The 21254-nt window shown below is 45.4% G+C and overlaps 1 protein-coding gene across 2 annotated transcripts in view; it reads right to left on the bottom strand.

The window, feature by feature from the left end:
- Nucleotides 1-20907, bottom strand: part of ANXA13 (annexin A13) — a 42268-nt gene extending 21361 nt beyond the window's left edge. Inside the window, exons 1-3 of one of the 2 annotated variants that reach the window (XM_059672775.1) lie at nt 20783-20903; nt 19556-19678; nt 5168-5243 (exon numbers count right to left, since the gene is read on the bottom strand). In XM_059672775.1, coding sequence (XP_059528758.1) covers nt 5168-5243; nt 19556-19678; nt 20783-20797 — 214 coding nt within the window. In that variant the 5' untranslated portion in view covers nt 20798-20903. Of the gene's footprint in view, nt 1-5167; nt 5244-19555; nt 19679-20782 lie in introns of both variants that reach the window. The other variant, XM_059672776.1, reaches the window with a different exon arrangement.
- Between the last annotated feature and the right edge of the window lie 347 nt (nt 20908-21254).

The raw sequence follows: 21254 nt of genomic DNA, 5'->3' as shown, positions 1-21254 counted from the left end.
TTCCTACCTCCCAGGTGGCTCCTTCGCTGTATTGTGGCAACCAGGAATCTGGGGCTCATCCCTGGCTTCCTGTTTTCCCTCACCCCACATCCAATCAGTCACCACTAACACCTCACTATCTCACCGCTCGGGTGCAGCCATTTCTCTCCATCTTCACCTCTGGCACATGGCTCAGCAGAACTAATGACGCCCGTATGGGTTTCCTGCTTACTCTCCCTTTTTCCAATCAGTGTCCACTATCCACAGAATGAACTTTCTGATGAACAGGTCAGCCTGTGCGTGCCTCTTCGTCACACCTTTCAATACAGGCCCCTTTAAACCCATAATCTAGTCTCAACTCGTCAGTGGGGCACATGAAGCCTTTTGGATTAGTTCCTACTTGCCTCTCTAAGCCTGCTCCCTCCCCACTCACCTGCTCCCAGGCCTCCCTTCCATCAATTCTATGGATCACTTGCAGCTTCTAGTACAAGCAACACTTTCTCTCTCACCTCTGGGCGTTGCATGGGCTGTTCCCTCTACCCGGAACATCTTTATCTTTGACCATCACGTTCACTCCTACTCCTCCTTTAGGACTCAACTCACTGGCTCCCGTGGCCTGTTCTTCTCTGTCCTGTCTACCACGCCACTGTGCAAGTTCCATGGAGTGGGGGGTTCTGCTCGCTGCCACTTTCACAGAGAAGCTCTCAGTATTTCCCGGAGGACTTGATGAGTGAACGAATGCTCAAATGCATGCATACATGAATGAATGAATGAATGAATGAATGAATGGAGAAGTTTGCACTGAATTCCACCGAACCTTGTCTCTGCATTGGTGTCGGCTGCATGTGCTTCTCAGGTGGACGGTATGTAACAGGGACCAATGGGAAGCCCTCTACTCTGATGCCATAGTCAACCTATACCTGGATAATTCCGGAAAACGGAGTTAAAATGTAAAAAGTAATGTCACTTAGACTTTCCTTCCTAAAATGCTTTACAAAGAGAAATCAAAGAGCAAAGCAGACCGGAGATGGCTCAGCAACCGCCTGGAGGTATGGGGATACGTGGGGAGGCGTGGGGAGGCACAGGGAGGCGTGGGGAGGTGTGGGGGAGGCGCAGGGAGGCGCGGGGAGGCGTGGGGAGGCGCAGGGAGGCGTGGAAATGACTAGATTTCCCTCAAGCCCCTTGAGTCTGGGTCTCAGGTTTAGCCTGGGAGCCGTTCCCACTACCCAAGAAGGGATTAACTGAACAGTGACCTCATCTTACATTTCACAATATGCGTGTCATCTAAGCAGTCTGTGCTGCCCAACGATTTCCTGTAAACATTTACAATGGTTTGAGGTACTGGGGCCAGTCCCCAGTGGTTCTGGGAAAGACTTTTAAAAATACGAGACAAGAAGGAACCTCAGCCCTGACTGCACGGGACACTGTCGAGTAATTACACAGCAGAGGTCAGGAGAGGGTGACCAGCAGCCTCGGGAGGGCCTCCTGGCTTTTGCTTTCCCAGTAATTTTCTGGGAAGATACAGAGCTGAGTTTCAGCAGGATGAAGGTCACTGGGTTTGAAGTGCCCTCCGCCTCACACCAGGGGCCCATGTGCCAGATGAGTGAGCCCTGCAGTGAGCCAGGGGCAGCAGCTCAGCTTTCCCCGCAGGCTCCAGATGCCAGCCGCAGCCTGCCTCGCCAAGCCTGGGGCTGCAGCCCCATCTTTGGTGCCCAAGGGCCAGTCCCTTCTGTTGACACCAGTGGGCACCCTAGCCGGTTTGGCTCAGTGGATAGAGTGTCGGCCTGCGGACCAAAGGGTCCCGGGTTTGATTCCAGTCAAGGGCATGTACTTTGGTTGCAGGCTCCTCCCTGGCCAGGGCCCTAGTCAGGGCTCATGCAGGAGGCAGCCAATCAATGTGTTTCTCTCACATCGAGGTTTCTCTCTGTCTTTCCCTCTCGCTTCCACTCTCCCTAAAAGTCAATGGAAAAATATCCTCGAATGAGGATTAACAACAAACACACCAGTAGACTTTCCAGTCCCTCCAATTTCTCCTTTGGAAATGGAGGTGCAGGAATGAAGGAGGATTTTACCTGCCTGGGAGGGTCATTATTTTCTACTTGCCCACTGGATTAGTTTCCTGACGCCGTATTAATTTCCACAAACTTGGGGGCTTAAAGCAACAGCAGGGCCTCACTCCCCTCAGAGGCTCTGGAGGCGGCTGGCAGACCTACTGTTTCTTGGTTTGTGTCTGCATCGCTGCCTGTCTTCACTTGGCCTTCTCCCTGGGTCTTCTCTTCTGTCTCCTTTAAAGACACTTGTCAAAGGATTTAGGGACCACCCAGGTAATCCAGGATGACCTCATCTCAAGATCCTTAATTACGTATGCAAGGACCCTTTTCCCAAATAAGGTCATCTCTCCTTTCCAGGGGGACATGTTTTTGGGGGAGGAGGGAATGGGCACCGTTTAACCTGGTGTGCCCTCAGCAGTAGAAAATAAGGACCTCACAAGGGTGGGCCTCTTGGTTGCTCATACTAACCTAATCGCCTTTGTGTGGACTTTGGATCTGAGCATATGGTTGAAAAGGAGGAAATGAGCATATAGTGAGGGCCAGTGAGGTGCTGGGCCCTGTGCTGCCTGCTTTATCCTCAGCACCTCCCTGTGCGGAGACAATATTAGCCCCATGTTGTAGACGAGACAACGAAGGTTAGGGCACCAGTAAGTGGCAGAGCAGTAGCTCAAATCTAGGTCCAAAGTTCATCCCCATGCCTGGGGCGGGGGGGGGGGGGGGAGAGGGAAGAGCTGGGGCTCAGGGTGGCAAGGTCGGCTCCTGTGCGGCTTGAGCAGCATTGCTTCCTCTCCGTGGACCTCACATGGGCTAGACCTCGCTCCCCAAAGTGAGGTTCCGGGACCTGCTGCATCAGCATCACCAGGGAACTCACTGGAAATGGACAGTCTCTGAAACCCCTCAGGTCCTCCCAGTCAGCGCCTGCATATTAACGAAGACTCAAAAGCACATTAGGTTTGAGAAGCTGGGGACTAAGAACATCTCCATGGCAGCTTTCCTCTCTAAGATCCTCTTTCTGTTTCCGTGAGGGAGAATGGCAGCCATCCTTTTACGTTGGGGTCCATACACTCTCAGGATTGAGGCATTGTCTTCAGAAGGGCCCTGCTGGGATGAGGGCAGCAGAGGGACACAGAGGCCTGAGAGGAAAGCCTGACAAAGAGCATCAGCATTGGGGGACAGTCAGGGGCTGTTGCCCCCGAAGACCCAGACCAGTCACTACTTAGGAAAGGTGAGGAGAGACACCAAAAAAACAACAAGGAAATCTCTAAGTTTCATGTTGCTCTTTGAAAAAATCAAATATTATTTTGTGGTATAGCATTCTTGTTATTTTGAATTGAGTAGATGGTGAGTGGGTAGAAAGTGCACGTAATCTTTTGAATTATGGGGCCCCTAGACCTGCTCTACTCAATACAGTGGTAACATGTGGCTGTTGAGGACTTAAGCTGTGGCTGGTCCAAGTTGTAATGTTCTGTGAGTGTAGAATACATATCACATTTTGAAGACTTAATGTGAAAAAAGGGTTTTCAAATATCTCATTAATAATTTTTATATTGATTGCTGAAATACATTTGATACAGTATTGAGTTAACTAAAATATATAATTCAAGTTAATTTCATTTTTTTTCTTTTAAAATCTGGCTTCTCAAAAAATTTAAATGACCCACAAGGCTCACCTTTGTGGTTGTTGGACAACAAGGCCCTGGACAACAGTGACATCTGAGTATTAAATCCAGCCCTGGTAGGGATGGTATATCGATGAGATGGGTGCATGGTCTTGCTGACAACTTTTGCCAATGATACAATTTTGCTTTGGCTTGTGCTTCTTGGTAAAGGTTGGAATGCTAGACCTTCAACCAAATAATAGCTTTCCAAGATAGCCCTAGTTTCTGTTCGCCCACCCTCATTTCATAACTCTTTGGTCTTGAGCAAGATAATTAACCTCTGTGTCTCGGCATTCTCATCTGTTACATTATTATAATACAACTTTACAGGGTTGTTGGGAGGATTATACAAGATGATGGACATGCAGTACCCAGCTTGGCACTTGGCACTTAGAAGGTGCTCTACAACCGTGACCAACACAAGAGTGGTCCCACCTTGTGGCCACATCCAAGCACATCCAAAAGGGGGGAGAGAACAGTGCATGACTTTGCCATTCAGTAGGTGTCCCACCTGTGCTTACTGAACTACACCTGCATGGTGGGCTGAGAATGTGGGGATTTATCTTTAACCACAGCTGAATCATTCCCACACCCACTTCAGCTCTTGGTTCCAACCCACATCCAGGTGTTAGGACCTCACTCACGAGGCAGCAGGGAAGCATCTGTGAGGCTGGTTCAGTCACTCTGCAAAACTCAGATCTATAAACATCCTGCCCCTTCCAGGCAAATATATCTCCCGACAGTTGTTCAAACATAAGACTGGCCAGGTCTGGATATAAGCTAGGGGCAGCTACTGCTGAGCTTTCCTCTGATGCCCCAAACCAAGCAACCTGGTTGACATCCTTCATTTCCAGTTCTCTCTCTCTCTCTCTCTCTCTCTCTCTCTCTCTCTCCTTCTCTCCTTCTCTCCTTCTCTCCTTCTCTCCTTCTCTCCCTCTCCCTCTCCCTCTCCCTCTCCCTCTCCCTCTCCCTCTCCCTCTCCCTCTCCCTCTCCCTCTCCCTCTCCCTCTCCCTCTCCCTCTCCCTCTCCCTCTCTCCCTCCCTCTCTCTCCCTCTCTCTGATTTATTTAAGAATACTTACTATGAAGAAATCTCTTCTACCACTTCCCTTTCAGATCTTTTCCAACCTCAACTCCTTTGAGTCCTCCCAACATTTCTTGGGCAATAAAGGGATACGAGGGGTTTAGATGACATTAGCCTTCATGAACTATACTTCTCCTAAATTTTCTTCCACCTCCAGGGCAAATTAAACGTTGTACTATCCAATTTCTAACTGTTATATCGAACCCTGAAAAGCAATAAGATCCGATTATAACTTTGGAATCTTTTATAGAGAACCTTAGAAGTAATCAACTTGGGTTAGTCTAGAGGATACAAGTTAACTGGGAAGTCATCTTCCTAAAATCATGGGAAAGTTGGACATGAGATCAAATTTAATCAACTTCAAAAGTAAATTAGCAAACAAAATACATTCCATACCCATTCCTTTGCAGGCTTTGTTCAGCTTTTTGGCGTCTCGATTCACATCAAAACCCTGATGACTTCTCTCTTTGGCCTGCAGAAAATAATTGAACAGGAGAGTGGATAATAACAGGCATTCTTAAATTATCTGTGGCCAAAATTGGTAGCTCATTAGAAGAGCAAGCAGGTATGCAAATAAGGGACCAACTGCCACTTTACATGTGGGTGTATGTGGAAATCAGCCGGGACACGCTGGCCCCAGAGAGATGGCTGGTACTCCTCGGGACCAGCTGGCCTTGGATAGCCATGGAGAATAGGCCCCTTTGTTCTCAAAGACCATCAGCCTGGCCAACTCTGGGCTGAGTGATTTTCATATCAGCGCTACCTTTGTGTGACTGTCTCTGAAACAGAGTGTAATGCAGTGGGCCAACGTCCTGCAACGGTGGTTCCCCCTTTTGCCGTGAGACACAAGTATGTCTAGGGAATAGGTGTTGCCACCCAGAAGCTGAGGACTCTAGGATCTTATTCCAGATGCACTTGGTGGTCTGGGGTAAAGCTTTGCCATTCACACAAAGAAAGACAATGTTTAGTTAAGCAGAGGTACCATATAGACCAGCCATAGCGTAGTTACTGGTTTTTACTGCTCCTTGGGGAAAGAAAGTTCTATGTATACACTAAGCTAATGTTTCTCATACTCCAGTCATTGGCATAACGCATGCACTGATTTGTCCACAGCTACTTAATTCTACATTATTACATTATTATTTGCTTACTATTTTTGTTTCAACCAACCTACTTTGTTTTTACTTAAAAGTTATTTTAAGAAGGAAACTTCTATTAGCACTAAGATGCAAAACCAGTATCGGTTGCCTAAACAAAAGATAAACATGAAAATAAATACATCACTATAAAAATGTTAAAAGTTAATTGCAGTTATGCAATTAGTAGCTTTGAACACACCCTGCATTTCTCAGTGCTTGGTCTTTCCTCACAGGGACTCTCTTTTAGGAGGTGTCACTGTTTCCCATCCTTCGGTGAAGGCGAGTTTAAGGGCTCCATCTACACCACCGATTCCCCTCTCCCTCCCTTCATGTCCTGTGGCTCCTATTGGGAATGCATAGTGCACACGTAAGGCCCTGTGGTCACGTTGCCTTTATCTGTCTGGCATCTTTAGTTCACGTGGTCTCATTGGACTTGGTTGTAGGGCTTGGGCCCCATTGTCTTGCCCCTGGTTGGGCACAAACCCTGTCACTCTGGCAGTTGTGGCTCGTTCAGGAGTGGGTGATCTAAGCAGCATTAATTAGAGTCTTTCCCTTGGTTGTGATATAGATATTGAGAGAGATACGTCTGTCCCCACTGGGCTTGCTAAGCTAGAGAGTGTGGGTCTAGGGCTGCTGGAATCCACACTGTCCACTACATGAAGGGAACATGAGTTCAGAATGAAGCAAAGCAGAGGTAATAAGAGTAAAAATATTGGGGTTGGGAGGGGAGAGATAGAGAGAGAGAGAGAGAGAGAGAGAGAGAGAGAGAGAGAAGAGAGAGATTGAGTAACATTGTATAAATCCTCAGATACAGCATTGCCTAGAGACCCTTGTACTTCCCAGTTTCATTAGGTAGCAAACTACCACTTTCTCTTAAGTTAATAACGAGTTTCCACCCTTGCAATCAAAGGTGTCCTGAGTAATAGCCAGGGACTGGGGGAGGGCTGGCATCTAGGCCTTGGTTAATGGAGAATCGCGTCATCCTAGAGCCAAAGGGATCTCCATGGCCACCTGGCGCCCCACTGCCTTCAGATGGTCAGTGTGTGGCCCATCCTGAAGTAGGTGTCACCAACACAAGTCAGGAGGGGACCTTCCATTTGCTGAGCACCTGCCCCACATGCCAGACAGTGTCTTCATTTACAGACCTTTCTTCATTATTCACAGGGAGGAGTGGGCCTTAGTAATCTGCTTTACAGACCAGGAGAGCTGGGTTCAGACTGGTTAGGGAATTAGTCTGAGGTCTGCGGGATGCAGGTTTGCATCCAGCTCAACGTGTCTCTTAAGGCCCATGCTCTTGGGCCCGGTGCGCCATCCCGCCTCCCACTCTGTGACTGGGGCCTTCGTGTCCAGCAGAGGAGTGACATACCCCAGTTTCCCTTCCAAATCTTCTGCGGAGTATAATAGAAGAAAGCTATCTGGTGCTTCCGAAGACGTGTTGGCAGGACCAGCGACGTAATTTGTGGGGCTCAGTGCAGAATGAAAATGTAAGGCTCTTTGTTCAGAAATGATTAAAAATTCTAAGACAGTGACGTCTGAGTATTAAACAAAGGTGCCAGGCCCTTCTGAGTGTGGGGCCCTGTGTAACTGCACAGGCTTCACACTTACAAAGCCTGCCCTGCTTTTTTTTTTCTTTTAAGACTTTTTATTGATTTTCAGAGAGAGAGAGAAGAAGTGAGAGGTAGAAACATCAATGTGAGAAACATTGATCAGTTGCCCCCTGCATGCCCCCTGCCCGGGATCAAGCTCAAGACCCAGCCATATATCCCGACCAGGAATCGAACTGGCAACCTTTCAGTGCATGGGATGACGCCCAACTAACGGAGCCACACAGCCAGGGCACCCGCCCTGCTTTTTGATGCAAGTCTGGAAGGGGTGGTTGTCTGAGTGTGGGAATGCGGGTAATCTCAGAGAGGTAAATGGTATCCGTGCTTTTCATTAGAAGCATATGGAGGCCTCAGGAGGTGAGGTGGAATTGAACCAGAACAGCAGAAATCTCGTATAAACAGACTGATTCATATAATGTTCTGGATGTCCTCTCAGCCTCATCAGTGCCGAGAACTATTACCTGTTCCACTTCACAACTGACAAATTGAAATAAAGACACAGGTCGTGAGGTTGTGCCCCGCCGGGGGCCTGTCCAGCTCGGGTCACCCTTGCTGAGGTGGTGCTGGCAGCGCTGCCTCTTGCCTACAGGGACACTTTTCCTCATTTGCAGAAAGATGCTGCCAGGGCTTGCAGGTGCCATGTGGTGACTTGCTTGGGATCACCTGGCCGGGTGATGGTCGAGTCACAGCCAGGGCTGGAACCAGGACTGTCTGACTGTCAGGTATGAAGTGACATTCCTGCCTCTAATCCCTCTGTTTCCCTAAGGAGGTTCCATGATAACATAGAGTTACGGGAGCGGAGGGATGGGAAAAGACCCTCTGAGCACGCCCAGTTTGTTTATCCAGGGCCGAAAGGTAAGTGCCATTCGGGCTGAAATAACTGTGCTCTCTGGGGGGCGCAGTGGGAGAGTGTTGACCCTCCTGTTAGGAATAAAGGTATATTGAGACTTCATGTCTTTCTTTTTATTTAACAAACGTGGCATAAAAGTGTACATCAGATGCATGGCCGCCAGCAGGGCTAATCACCACCCCCCGGTCCCTTCTAGGAACCGTTAGCCATGCTGGTTAGCTTTCCTGATCCCCAGACAGCCTGGTCTTGTTCCTCGTCACAGCAGGATATTTCATGTCAGAGTGAAGGAATCATGTGATGTGATTTTTTAAGGGGAAAAGAAAACAGTCTGCTTGGAGTTTCCCCCTCTGCGTGGCAGGCACTGCCCCCACAATGGGCATATTCATCCGTCAGGGCCAGTGCTGATGCAACGGGGTGCCCTGGGCTTGCTCTGATGAGCTGGGCACCCAACTCCTCCGGAGTGTATGCGGAGCGGACATTCCACATCCATTGTTCATTGTCAAGGGGCCAGGCAGCTGGCGCTGGGGCCTAGGGCTTGTTTGCCAACCAGATTTCCTTTTTGAAACTTGAGGCCACGAAGCAGAACGTCCACACGAAGCAGGTCTGCAGGAATGTGAGTCAGACACAAAGTGGGGGTGCAGGGGGCTCCAGGATGGGGACAGACACGTTTGTGAGGGTTTTGGCAAATACGCACATATTTCACCTTCTTCCAACTACAAGTCATAATAGGTTTTTGTGTCTTGTTTTTAAAAAATAGGATTTGTACTGATACTCAGGAGACACATAAAAAAGACAAGACATTAGATGCTAATAAAAACGATGACAGAAGTCTGGGCTCTCAGCCCACATGAATCCAAGTTTAAATGTGGGTCTGCCTCGTAGCAGCCCTGTGAACTTGGACCATTAACCTTTAGCCTCCCTGTGCTTATCTGTAAAGTGGGGGCAGTGTCTGCCTTGTAAGATTGGAGACTTACATGACATCATGTTTCAAATGCCTGCGAAAGAGAGGGCCACACAGGTGCCGGCCTTCCTCTGCTTCTTGGTCCATCCCTTGCTTTTTGTCTTGTAATGATATTTAGATTTCAACTCTGCACATTTTGATTTACCAGGTGGCCAGTGAGCACATAACAGTCAAGTTTAAGAACACGGCTTTCTAGTCATAATCCAGTGACTGCTTGTTACTTGGGGACCTTGGGCAGGTTTGGGAACCCCTCTGTGCCGGGGTTTCCTTAAGATAAAAGGGGATGATAATAGGCCAGCCTCGCAGGACTTTTGTGAGAATTGAAATGAAGTCATTCGTGCCAAGTATCTAAAATGAAGCCTAGCCTCAGCTGGTGTGGCTCAGTGGATAGAGCGCCGGCCTGTGGACTGAAGGGTCCCGGGTTCGATTCCAGGTTGCGGGCTCCATCCCCAGTAGGGGGTGTGCAGGAGGCAACCAATCAATGATTCTCTCTCATCGTTGATGTTTCTATCTCTCCCTCTCCCTTCCTCTCTGAAATCAATAAAAATATATTAAATTAAAAACAAAAAAAAGCCTAGCAGAGATTGTGTGCTTAATGAATGGAAGCGATATTAGTTGGAGGCAGATCGCCAATGAACTTTCCAGAATATGTTCCCTTTCCTGCTCGAGACCTTTTCATCTTGTCAGTGGCGCTCGGACGATCAGTTTTTCATGGATCCCCTGCAGTTTGGATCTCGAGTTCCAGGCATATATTTCACACGGGGCAGTTAAGGGGTTAACAATTCAGGCTGTGAAGTCCTGGGGGCTCAGGATGACACCCCAAGGCCACCAAGCTTGTTCATCAGACTCATTGGACAAGGGTGGTCGTTCACACCTGATTGAGTGTGAGACACACCCTGGTACCTGGTGAAGTGCTGCCTGTGCCAGTGTGTCAGGTGCGACGTGGAACCAGATGCTATTCACCCACAGAAGGTCCTGCCTGGCCACGAATACGCTGGGGATGGCCCATCTTGGTGTTTCTTCCTTCTAGCATGCCTCCCTGTCGCTTCTCTGTGTCCCCATGATCCTGCGTCTAAAACCAGGAGACGAATGCTCCCTCTCTCTGGAGGAAGGAGGAGTAGAAATAAACGGAGGTGCTGTAAGCCGCAGAAGCGGTGCCACCTGGACGGAAAGAACAGTGGACACACCATCTCTGGGAAAGGCCTCAGGGGTGTGCCAGCACCCGCGCATCCACTGCCCCGGCGGGTGCTCTGCTCTTGTGTCAGGTTCTGATACCCACAGTGGAAGGGCAGAGTGGAGAAACAGACACGTGGCCAAGGGCTTCTGTCCCCGTGCACGTTCAGGAAGTCTTAGCTGTTCTGGTCAAAAGGGGGCATTTAAAGAAAGTCTTCCTGCAGCTTGCAGCAAACCCTGGGGATGGAGTGTGTGGAAAAGATGTTGGTGGATATGGTTTGCAAAGTGCTTGCTTTGTGTATTATATGGGAACCAGGATTTTCCAGGGCCCAGCCTTCAGTGCACTCACATTTAAGTCACTCCTACTGTCAGCCGGGTGACTTGATCTTCTATTTGGATAGCATCCCAAGTGGAAAATAAGACTGCACTTCCTCCTGAGAGACATCTGAACTAATTAAAAAGCAATAGGCGGCAGGCAAATCAGACTGTCCTCGGAACAGTTCCTCCCACTCTCCCTGCTTCCTCTCTTGCTTTCTCTTTCTCTGCTTCCTTCTTCCCTTTCTCCTTCCTCCTCCCTTTTTTCTCTCTCCCTATCCTGCCCTCAACAGACAGGTATTGAAGATCTATTGTGTGGTGCTCATTACCCCAGGCCAGGGGACTTAATGATCTATGAAACCCAGTCCTTGTCCCCATGGGAAATAAAGGTGAAAGTAGATCAATGACAACTGCGTTATGGGTTGGTAAACAGTTGGGTGCAAATAGCTGAGAAGAGAAAAAGGGATTTTTATGGAGAAGTTGACATTTATGCTGGTTTCTGAAAGATGCAGAGAAGTTGGGCAAGGGGGGAGGTGAGGAAGGGGAGGGCTGGGGGTGAGGGAAGGACATTCCAGGGAGAGCTACAGCGTGATGCTTTCAGGGTCTGTGCATACATGTGCTTACTATGACCTGTCACTGTGCCACTGCAGAGCAAACATGGTTGGTCTAATGACCTGGTGTGGACTTGGGAGTCAGACCTACTGTGTTCAGTTACGCTTTGCCCCTCGCTGGTTATATGATGGTGGGGAAGTTGACACATCTCTCTGAGCCTTTGTTGTCTGTCTTTAAAGTGGAGAAGCACCCACTGACAAGGGTGGTGTGAGGTTTGGATGCAGTCGTGTTTTGGATGTGGTGGCGCATGCCAGATTACAGCGAGCACTAGGTTGGTAGCACGTAGGTGGTGGGATGCTTGGTGACAGAGCATGTCAGGCTCATTTGTAAACTCTGAAATATTATCAAAATGTAATGGGAGTGGCATTTTGATTGTTTGCGCTTCCCAGTGCAGTGGCCCTGGCTGGCTGCAGTCTGCTCGGTAAATATTTGAGAGTGTTGCTTGGTATCCGGGCTCTGAGACAGCAGGGCTCTGAGGAAGTGCTGGGGACAGAGGGCAGAGGGCTCATTATACATGCCTCTAAAGAGGGCTGCTGTTCCAGCGGACATGAGATCGGGAGGAGGCTGAGGAGATTAAATACGAGAGCCAGGATTCAAACCAGGTAGTGGCCTGGGCTTATGAGCAGAAGCAATATGGGGGCAGGTGAGGGTTGCACTGGGGAGAGCCTTGAACTTCCCTGAATTCTCCTCAGTGTAAGCAGCGACCATTCCCACTGCTAGTAAATGGCACCTTGAGCCAATGTTGGCACTTTGGGCTTAACTTGTGTAGAGTTTACTTTGTAGATTTTAAGGTCATTATAGAATTGGGGAAACCGAGGTCCAGTTTGGGAAAGAGACTTCCTTGTGGTCATATAGGTACCCTTTCCCAAGATACCCACCCTTGAACCTGGCATGATGCTATTTCTCTCCTTATACTTTCTAAGTCTCTATTTTCCCATTTAAAAGGTGGTAATAATAGCACCTTCTTGTGGGTCGTCATAAGGATTTGTATCAAAAGTGCTTGGCATGCCCTGACCGGTTTGGCTCAGTGGATAGAGCGTCAGCCTGCGGACTCAAGGGTCCCAGGTTCGATTCCAGTCAAGGGCATGTACCTTGGTTGCGGGCACATACCCAGTGGGGAGTGTGCAGGAGGCAGCTGGTCGATGTTTCTCTCTCATCGATGTTTCTAATTCTCTGTCCCTCTCCCTTCCTCTCTGTAAAAAAAATCAATAAAACATATATAATTTAAAAAAAGTGCTTGGCAGGTGGTGAGTGCTCCATGTTATTCTTATCACTTCCTCCCACCTTGACCTGATTCCCATGGAGTGTTGAATGAGCTTTCGACATGGTGCTTTGTGAGGCACCTTTAAAACTGATTACATCATTTTGTCCAAAATCAGAACCCATTTTGTACTTATTGATCAGTAGTAGCTTAGAGTTTAAGAGAAATTTATGGGAGAAACACATAAAATTGAGAATGACAGCAGACTATAAAACAGTGTGTGCCAGGCACTGGTCCAAACAATTTACATATAGTAACTCATTTATCCTAAGAGGTAGGTATTATTACCTCCTAATTTGCAGATGAGAAAACCAAGACATAAAGAGGTGAATAACTTGCCCGAAGTCATGCATCTAGTAAGTGATGGAATTCAGACCTACACAATCTGGATCCAGAAATGCCACTATTAACTTATTCACCAATTTTTTGTTCCTGTCAAAAAAATTTTTTTTAATATAATGGTAGAAAAGCTCAGTTCCATTCTTAGAATGCTGGTCTTTTTACAGAAACACCAGTTGAGACCTGCTGCTTCTCTGATGACCAGGGAAGCCAAGGACCCCTCGCATAGATTGTGGGGTTATAAATGTTCTTGACCATGAAACACAAGGAAGTGAAATAAAAATCAAAGGCCTCTCCTGTGGGCAAAGAGTGTGTGTGGAGAGGCCTTACTGTCCAGGTCTGCTCCCAATATTTCTTCTGAGCCAAACGGAATCACCTTTTCTGCTTCTCATCTGTAAACTGGGACCAATTCCTGCCCTACCCAGCAGAATCTCAGGAAGATTAAATACGGCAATGTGATTCATTCTGTCATTATTCACAATAGATTTTTTTTTAAAAGATGTGGCATATAATATATATAATCCTGGATCCAGATTGTGTTTGAATTCCATCACCTACTACCTGCGTAAAGGTCATATTGGCATCTGAAGTTTGAGAAACAGAGAATGTACCCAATCCCCATATTTTACAGATAAACTGAGACCTGCTTGTTAAGTCTTCCCAGAGTCACCTACTTGCTTATGGAAAAAACCCTAAACTTTTCTCTCTCAGGATAATTTTTTAAACCTCTAACTGATCATTTATTTGTATTTGAAATCAGGTAGTATGAATGCAGTGTTGTGCTATTAAAGTTCATGAATTCAGAGCCAGAACATATCCTTGTGACATTTACATAGACATGTTTAGTAGACATGGATGGGCAATTTGAAACAGAACAGAGGGGGCCATTCACATTTTATTTTATTATTATTTTTTTAATATATCTTTGTTGATTTCAGAGAGGAAGGGAGAGGGAAAGAGAGATAGAAACATCAATGATGAGAGAGAATCATTGACTGGCTGCCTCCTGCACATCCCCCACCGGGGATAAAGCCCGCAACCCAGGCATGTGCCCTTGGCTGAAATCGAACCTGGGACCCCTCAGTCCGCAGGCTGACGCTCTATCCACTGAGCCAAACCAGCTAGGGCGACACATTTTAAAGATGAATCTTGGATGATTAGTGGGATATTGTTTTATTAAGTTGACTATTTCTTGGGTACAGTTTCTTTGGAAGAGTAAATTTGATAAAGTCTTGCTTTTAGGGTTTTTTTTAAATCAAAATCTACTCAAATACTCGTCAGAGAAAAAGTAAAGCTATTAAATAGAAAAAATATATATTGCAATATACTCTGTTGGCTATATTTAGGCACAGTTTCAATTTTAGAAGAATATTTGGCATTATACCATGTAGTTACTGCTCCATTTTAATTAAGATTCTCCATGGTCACAATGATTAATGACAAAGCCAATTCCTCCATTCTTAGGTCCCCTTCCCACTTGTACCCTGCTTTAGAAATCTATTAATCAAGAGGTAGACCAGATAGCTAGGAAAGTATGTTAGGAAACTTGGGCTCTGTTCAACCTTAGCAGGGTGCTGAGAATGCACGGAGCTGTTTATTGCTATTGATCCATCTTTTCAAAGATGCAATCTCAAAATGCCATGTATAAATTAAGTATTGGCCACCAGTCTAAATGAGTAGGAATGTTTGCATCATTGGCAGATAAGGCTGGAAAAACAAAGCAAAACAAAACATTGGCTTGGATCACATCTCAATATGATTTACTTACATATGTTGCTAATGACTATGAAAATTGAGTGAAACGTTCTAGATTAAAAAATGACCTTTCTCCTAAGTCTGAGGTTACTTAAATGTTGTCATATTAAGAACAGCTTTTGATGAAGATTGATATAGTTAGGTCGTTTCCAGAAAAATAAGCTTCCTTAGCCTATGCCCTGGGTTGTACCTGTCAGTGTGATATTTATCAGTCAATGTGATATTTACCAGTCAAAGGTGACTATGGGGTTGAGGCCTGACCTTAAGAAGATCTTAGGCGCGTTATTCCTGAAAGTACTGACAATATACTTAGAAGTGCATACGATGAGATGGGCCTACAGTGCAGTGGGCTCTGGTATAGGGGAGATTGAATGGAGGCTGCGCCCAAACAGAGAGGTGAGTTTCACTCAGTATCTTTCTAGGTGAGCCTTGCTCATCTAGGCAGGAGAACCAGCAGCTCCGCAGCCTCATTCCTGGGTATTTCTGCAGAAAAGCCCTCTCACCCTGGCCCTCAGCAGTTACTGATGGACTAACCGCCTTTTGCGGGGGAACCGCTGCCCCTCAGTTTCTATTGTCAACAAGGGTCAATGTTCGAGATGAGTCGACTTTTACCTGGTGATAAAAGAGGCAGTCAGTGTGGGGGAATGCCTGGGCCAGAGGAGCGAGCAGAAATTCATGGTTGCTGGTGGAAATTCAGCCAGATAAAGATATTATGGGGTCATCTCCTCCCCAATAGCCTTGCTTTCCCATCTGTGCCCAATGAAGTGATTCTTAACCAACCAGGAGCGATTTTGCCTCCCTGGGGACACTTGGCAATGTCTAGAGGCATTTTCAGTTGTCACAAATAGGGGAGGTGCTACTGGCATCCAGTCATAGAGGCCAGGAATTCTGCCAAAAATCCTACAAGGCACAGGACAGCCTCTCACAACAAAGAATCCTCTGGCCCCAAATGTCAATAGTGCCAAGATCTAAGGTGCTAAGGGTCTACAACCTTGGCCTAGTGGTTGTAACAATTCTGTCAACACGTTGGTTTAAAAGGTGTTGAGAAGGCTGAGCTTCTCCTGTAAATGGCACATAGGTACCGACGAAAGCAAGATCCCAGTCACAACGAGCAAACCGTGGTGGCTACCTAAGAGGGAAGATTAGAAGTAGACCACGGTGTCTTTAATTTTTTTTAAGCAGCCCAGGTGACAAATCTGAAAGACGAATGCAGGGATGAGGTAACTAGGAGGAAGAGCTGGAGTTAAAGTCCATCCAAAGGGAGAAGCCTGTCATCACCCCCCTGCTTCTTTGTCTGCATCACAGTTGTTGGAGGCATCACAGCCTCCACCAGCAGCCTCAGCTGACTCATTCTTAGGGGCCCTTTAGTATTATGTTGGGCCAGAGAACTCAGACTTCCTTCTAGAGGCAGAATAACATGCATTGTCTGGAAATAAGATTTTGTGTCCTGGTGAAAATGACTGTCTGCTTTGAGGTTGTCCACAGATTGTTTGGGGAGTTAGAGACCCCTGAGGAGTGTTAAACCTCTAGCTATCCAATTACTGCTGTATTGCATCAACAAAAGTGAACCTGGAGGATAGTGTGGTAGTGGGGAGATGCTGGCTATTTCTCAACCGTGAAAGAAACCATGCCTTCAAGAGTTATGAAAAATGAAGCACTTCCCTCACTAGAAAAGAATTATCCATTTCCTTCTTCTATTGCCAAAGGCTGTTTTCTTTGCCAGTTTAATGAAGGTATGAACTCAGGATTCATTGCCGGCAGGAAAAAAAGAAGCCAGTGTGCTCTGGAATCCTCAAGAGTCAACGATAAGTAGGTCAGATGGAATTGAAAAGAGAAAATATTGGGGGCTGAGCTGGGCCAGTGCAGCACTGAATGGTGCTGTGTAGTAGAGCATAATCAATGATAGGAACAAGTTCTGATTTGCTGAAAAGGAAATGAGGTGAAATAGCTAAATTTACTTTGAGCAAATTTCTGTCTCAATCAGAATCAAAACAATGGACTTTACTATTCCCCCTGAGAAGGGAGTTTAAATGTGCATTGGATCCAAACCTATTAATTATTTCTTTAAATTTTAAAAACAAACACCATTTTTATCTTTCTTTTTGTTCCAATCAAAGAAGGTGTGCTGTGGTGGATGCCATAATTTGACGTTCAAGGGCCTTTTAGTTTCCTCTTACACTCACGGTGCTGTTCTGAGGACTAACTTTCTGAAATAAAAGTTTTCCTGATAAAGAGAGGTATGGCTGCCTGGTCTAGGCTGGTTTCTGCTTGGGGTTCACTACATTTCTTTGGCTTTTGGGGTCATATTTTAACACATACTCTCAGTTAAAACGACACTCCCTTTTATCCCAAATTCCCATCACATTTTTACCTACGTCCAGAGCCTCCCTCCTTTTCTTGGGAATCCAGACCTATTCCCCTTGTGTCACGTGACTCCCAGGTGTTCCTATCCACCTTCACCTGAATTTGCCTGGTGTTTACCTGCCGCAAGTCCCAAACTGCTCTCCCTTTTAGACAATATTTATGTTGGCACAAGGAAGTCATAAACGTGGCATGTTCACAAACACCATGGCAGGTTGCTGAGCAGATGTTCCCACATTCACAGGCTCATAGTTTTCATTTATGGACACTCACAATCGCACCTGCCTTTGTGGGCAGGGCGCTGATCTGTCCTTGTACGGGTGCTGGTGTGCTCCAGGCCCGTGTTTCTCAAACGCTCTGCCCATTAACATCGCCTGGGGAACAGTTGCCAATCCCAATGCCCAGGCCCCAATGAATTCAGACTCTCTGGGGGTGGGACTCAGACATCTGTGATTTCTAGAACTCCCCAGTGTGCAGTTGGAGAACTTGTTCTCCAGTTCAGTGCAATCACTTGAGGATCTTGTTAAAAAATGCAGTTTTTTGACTCAGTAGGTCTGGGTGGGCCTGAGAGTCTACATTTCTAATAAGCACCCAGGCAAAAATGTGGATGCTGCCACCCTTCCAGAGACCACACTTTGAGTAGCAAGACAAGACTAATCCTTTCTAGTGGGTCTTCATCAGCCTTGAAAGTAATTTTCCAGAAATCATTAGTCCTCTTAAGTTTGTGATTTTTTCCTTATATATCAATGGTCCCCCTATATCTCACTCCCTCTCTATTACTCCACCAATACCCTACAGCCACACTCTATGGCAAAGTCATCTCACTTGATCTCAGTACTCTCTTTCCCTCTAGATTCCGATTCTCTTGAAAACAATGCACGTGGTATATTGGAGAGTCATTTGGCTAAACCGAAGCATATTTTTCTGTGGATCTTATTTTTCTGTCTATGCGCAAAGTCATTGAGCACAAGGATATACAAGGATATGCCCTCTAGGCTCAGCAGACTCTTTGAACATTGTGTGATTTAGCAAATGATAATAACCCAGTATCTTATTACTGCTCCAAATAGGCAAGTCATAAACACTAGGTCTTTAGTTAAAAAAAATCATTATTCATGACAAAAGGATGGGGGTAAAGCACAAAGCGAAAAAAGTAATTTTCAGTCTTTAGAATTGGCTAGTATTCCATATTATAGTACCTTGGAAAATGTAATCTGGCCAAGACTGTTGGCTTTAGAGCAATATTTGCCAAACAGTTATCTGTAGAACCCTGGTCTGTGGGCATATTCTTGGGGATTCAAACCTCTCCTGGTAGGCTTCTTAAATAGTATAGTGAAGGCCGATAACTTACAAACTAATATAAAGCATATTACATCATCAGGATGGCCAGTCATGACCAAGACTCATGATTTCAATGCCTACATTTGTGTATCTACTTATGATTGTATATATGCCAAATCGCCATACTTTAATTGTGCAGGATAATGATAAAAGAACAATAAACAGAGGGAGGTTTAATATTTGCATTTCAGCCAAGAGGAAGCCCAATTATATTGCAGAGAGTCTTATAAACAAAGGTGTATCAGTAGTTTGGATAGAGAAACATGATAGGAGAACTAAGAAGTCACACAGCACATGATAGCAATCAGGACCGTTTTCACATTGAGCAAGACCATTTAATCTCAGCAAAATAACGTCATCTATTACACGAAAGCAAGAACATACATTTGCACACCATCAGCTTATGTTTTACTAGGATTTAATTTTTTAAAATTTGTTTTGGTTATATAGTTGCTTCAGAACTACAAACGTTGTCTTAAATTTATATTCAAGTTACTTTCTTTTTTTAAAGGAACTTGCATGCCCCCTACTGAGGACCGAGCTCACAACCCAGGCATGTACCCCGACCAGGAATTGAACCGTGACCTCCTGGTTCATAGGTCCATGCTCAACCACCAAAACATACCAGCTGAGCTCAAGTAACTTTCTAATGCAAGTCATTTAAGTTATTACTGGGACAATGTTTTATACTTTCAAAAAGTTTTGCATCTACTCATTTAGCAACATAGTCTTCAAACAGATTCAGTCGTTGGGCACACCTTAAATTCTGTTAGTATTTTCAAAAATGTCCTAGTGGCCATATGGTAGCCTCATGCTCTGCATCTTAAGGCACTGTTAAGGGGACACTGTTGGAAATGTAAGCTCAGTGCTTAGATTACATTTTTAAATTAGCTGAAAATATCATAGCAAACGTTTTCTGGGGGAAATGTTTCCTTGCTTGGAAGTAATGCCCGGTGATGACATTTTCAGACTGGAGGATGGCAGAGGGGCCGATAAGACAAGTGGTGGCGAGTAACACTGGGCTCATACGAAAGCCCAGTCATACCTATGGTTTGGAGGGAAAACGTGCTTACAGGCTGATGGGGCTCTGGCTGTCCACTCCCTGACGGGCGGCTGAGCGGCTGCACGGCTGCCGAGGGTGGGGTGTCCCCTTTGGGCAACTGCTGACTGCCCTCTGAGAGGCAGTATGACTGGCTCTGAAGAATCAAAAGAGAAATACGTAAAAATGCTAGACCACTCACAAAGGCCAGCTCCCCGTGGGGTTGACTTTCAAGGGATGAGATGCCCTCCTAACCTGCCAGGGGAGAGGACTAGGTTTCAGTTTCTCTGAAAGATATACTGACTGGAGGGCTCATAATCTTGGCTAGTATGTAATGTTATTTACAGATGATTTAAAAAAGAATGCCTCTCTGAAGAAGAAACTTGTAGGTTTGCAACCATATGAGCGCACGTTTAATTTATAGCAAAGGAAAAAACCCATACAGACCAAGTTAGAGTTTCCGGAACATTTTGGAGTTTTATTCTCTTTGCTCCTCGTGCTCACACAAGAAATCATTTTGTTGCTCTGGGAAGCCATAGTAGGTGCAACAAAACCTTATGAAAAGTCTTACTGTGACAGTTTTAGCTATTTATTTTTCAAGATTTTACTCCGACCTGCCTTGTGCATAGTCGGTTCCAAATGGTAGTATTTTAGTCAGTTGTTAGTTATCAGTGATTTAGACACTTTTTTTTCACATGAGCCTAGGTATTTCAGAAGAAAAGTAAAATATTGAGTCCATTTCCTAGATATTTGCAAAATATCTGGATATTTGATGCTGTTTAGAAATAATACTGGAACATTTTCAGCTTTTAATCCAAGTTATATGGCCTTGTAGGAGTATTTTTACCTTGGTCTACTGATCTTTGCAAGAACCCTGCCTTCCATGCAGAACTCTGATGATCAGTCTATGAACTTTTGTGCATCTTTGCTACTAACAGCGCTAGTCATTCATTCCACAAATACCTATTAACCATTCTGCTCTCTGCAAGGCACCTCATTTTAAACACTTCCCTGAAAGAATCTTCATCACCACCTTAATCTCCCTCCTAAGAGATTTTTGACTAACGGGGGGGACAGGCGGGGAATACATTCTAACTGCATTTTAAAAGCATGATACGCTATTGTGAAAATCAGTCATAAGGAGTCATCACAATCATAAAGTATAAAAGTATTAATTATGATTTCATAGTTTAAATTTCTACACATGCTATATAACCAAAAGGAAAACTGTATTCGATTCCCAAAGGCAATAAATACTTACATGATGATTGCCCATTTTCGTTTTTCTGAGATATTTGTTCTGTATTTTATGAAGAGATCAGCTCTCCTAAAGGCCAAGTTGATAATGGTTTTCCCAGGACATACGATCTCTTGAGTTTAATAAGTAACCTTTGGCACTGAATTTGAATACACTGTTGGGGATGGGTCGGGAGTGGCCATATCTACAAATGAGCTTAACCTGTCCAAGCTGCCTTGGCAGGCCCTTTTTATAATGAAATATTTATTAGTAAATCAAGTGTAGGGTTTTTAAGTTTAATAATCTAATCACAACTAAAAGACTAAACCTGTCTTTTAGGTTATTGAAATGTGTGTATTTTTTTTTTTTTTTAAATTTTGGGTGTTCATTTAAAATGTTATACCTTGTAATAGTAAAAGCACTAACCAGACTGAAAAAATCTTTCTATTTTACTAACATCGCTTTTATTAGAACAGAAAATCTTTTTGAGGGCTAC

Source organism: Myotis daubentonii, chromosome 17 (assembly GCF_963259705.1).
Source record: "Myotis daubentonii chromosome 17, mMyoDau2.1, whole genome shotgun sequence".
Taxonomy (NCBI): domain Eukaryota; kingdom Metazoa; phylum Chordata; class Mammalia; order Chiroptera; family Vespertilionidae; genus Myotis; species Myotis daubentonii.
The sequence above is the reverse complement of the archived record's forward strand: the minus strand, read 5'-3'. Positions and strand labels throughout refer to the sequence as shown.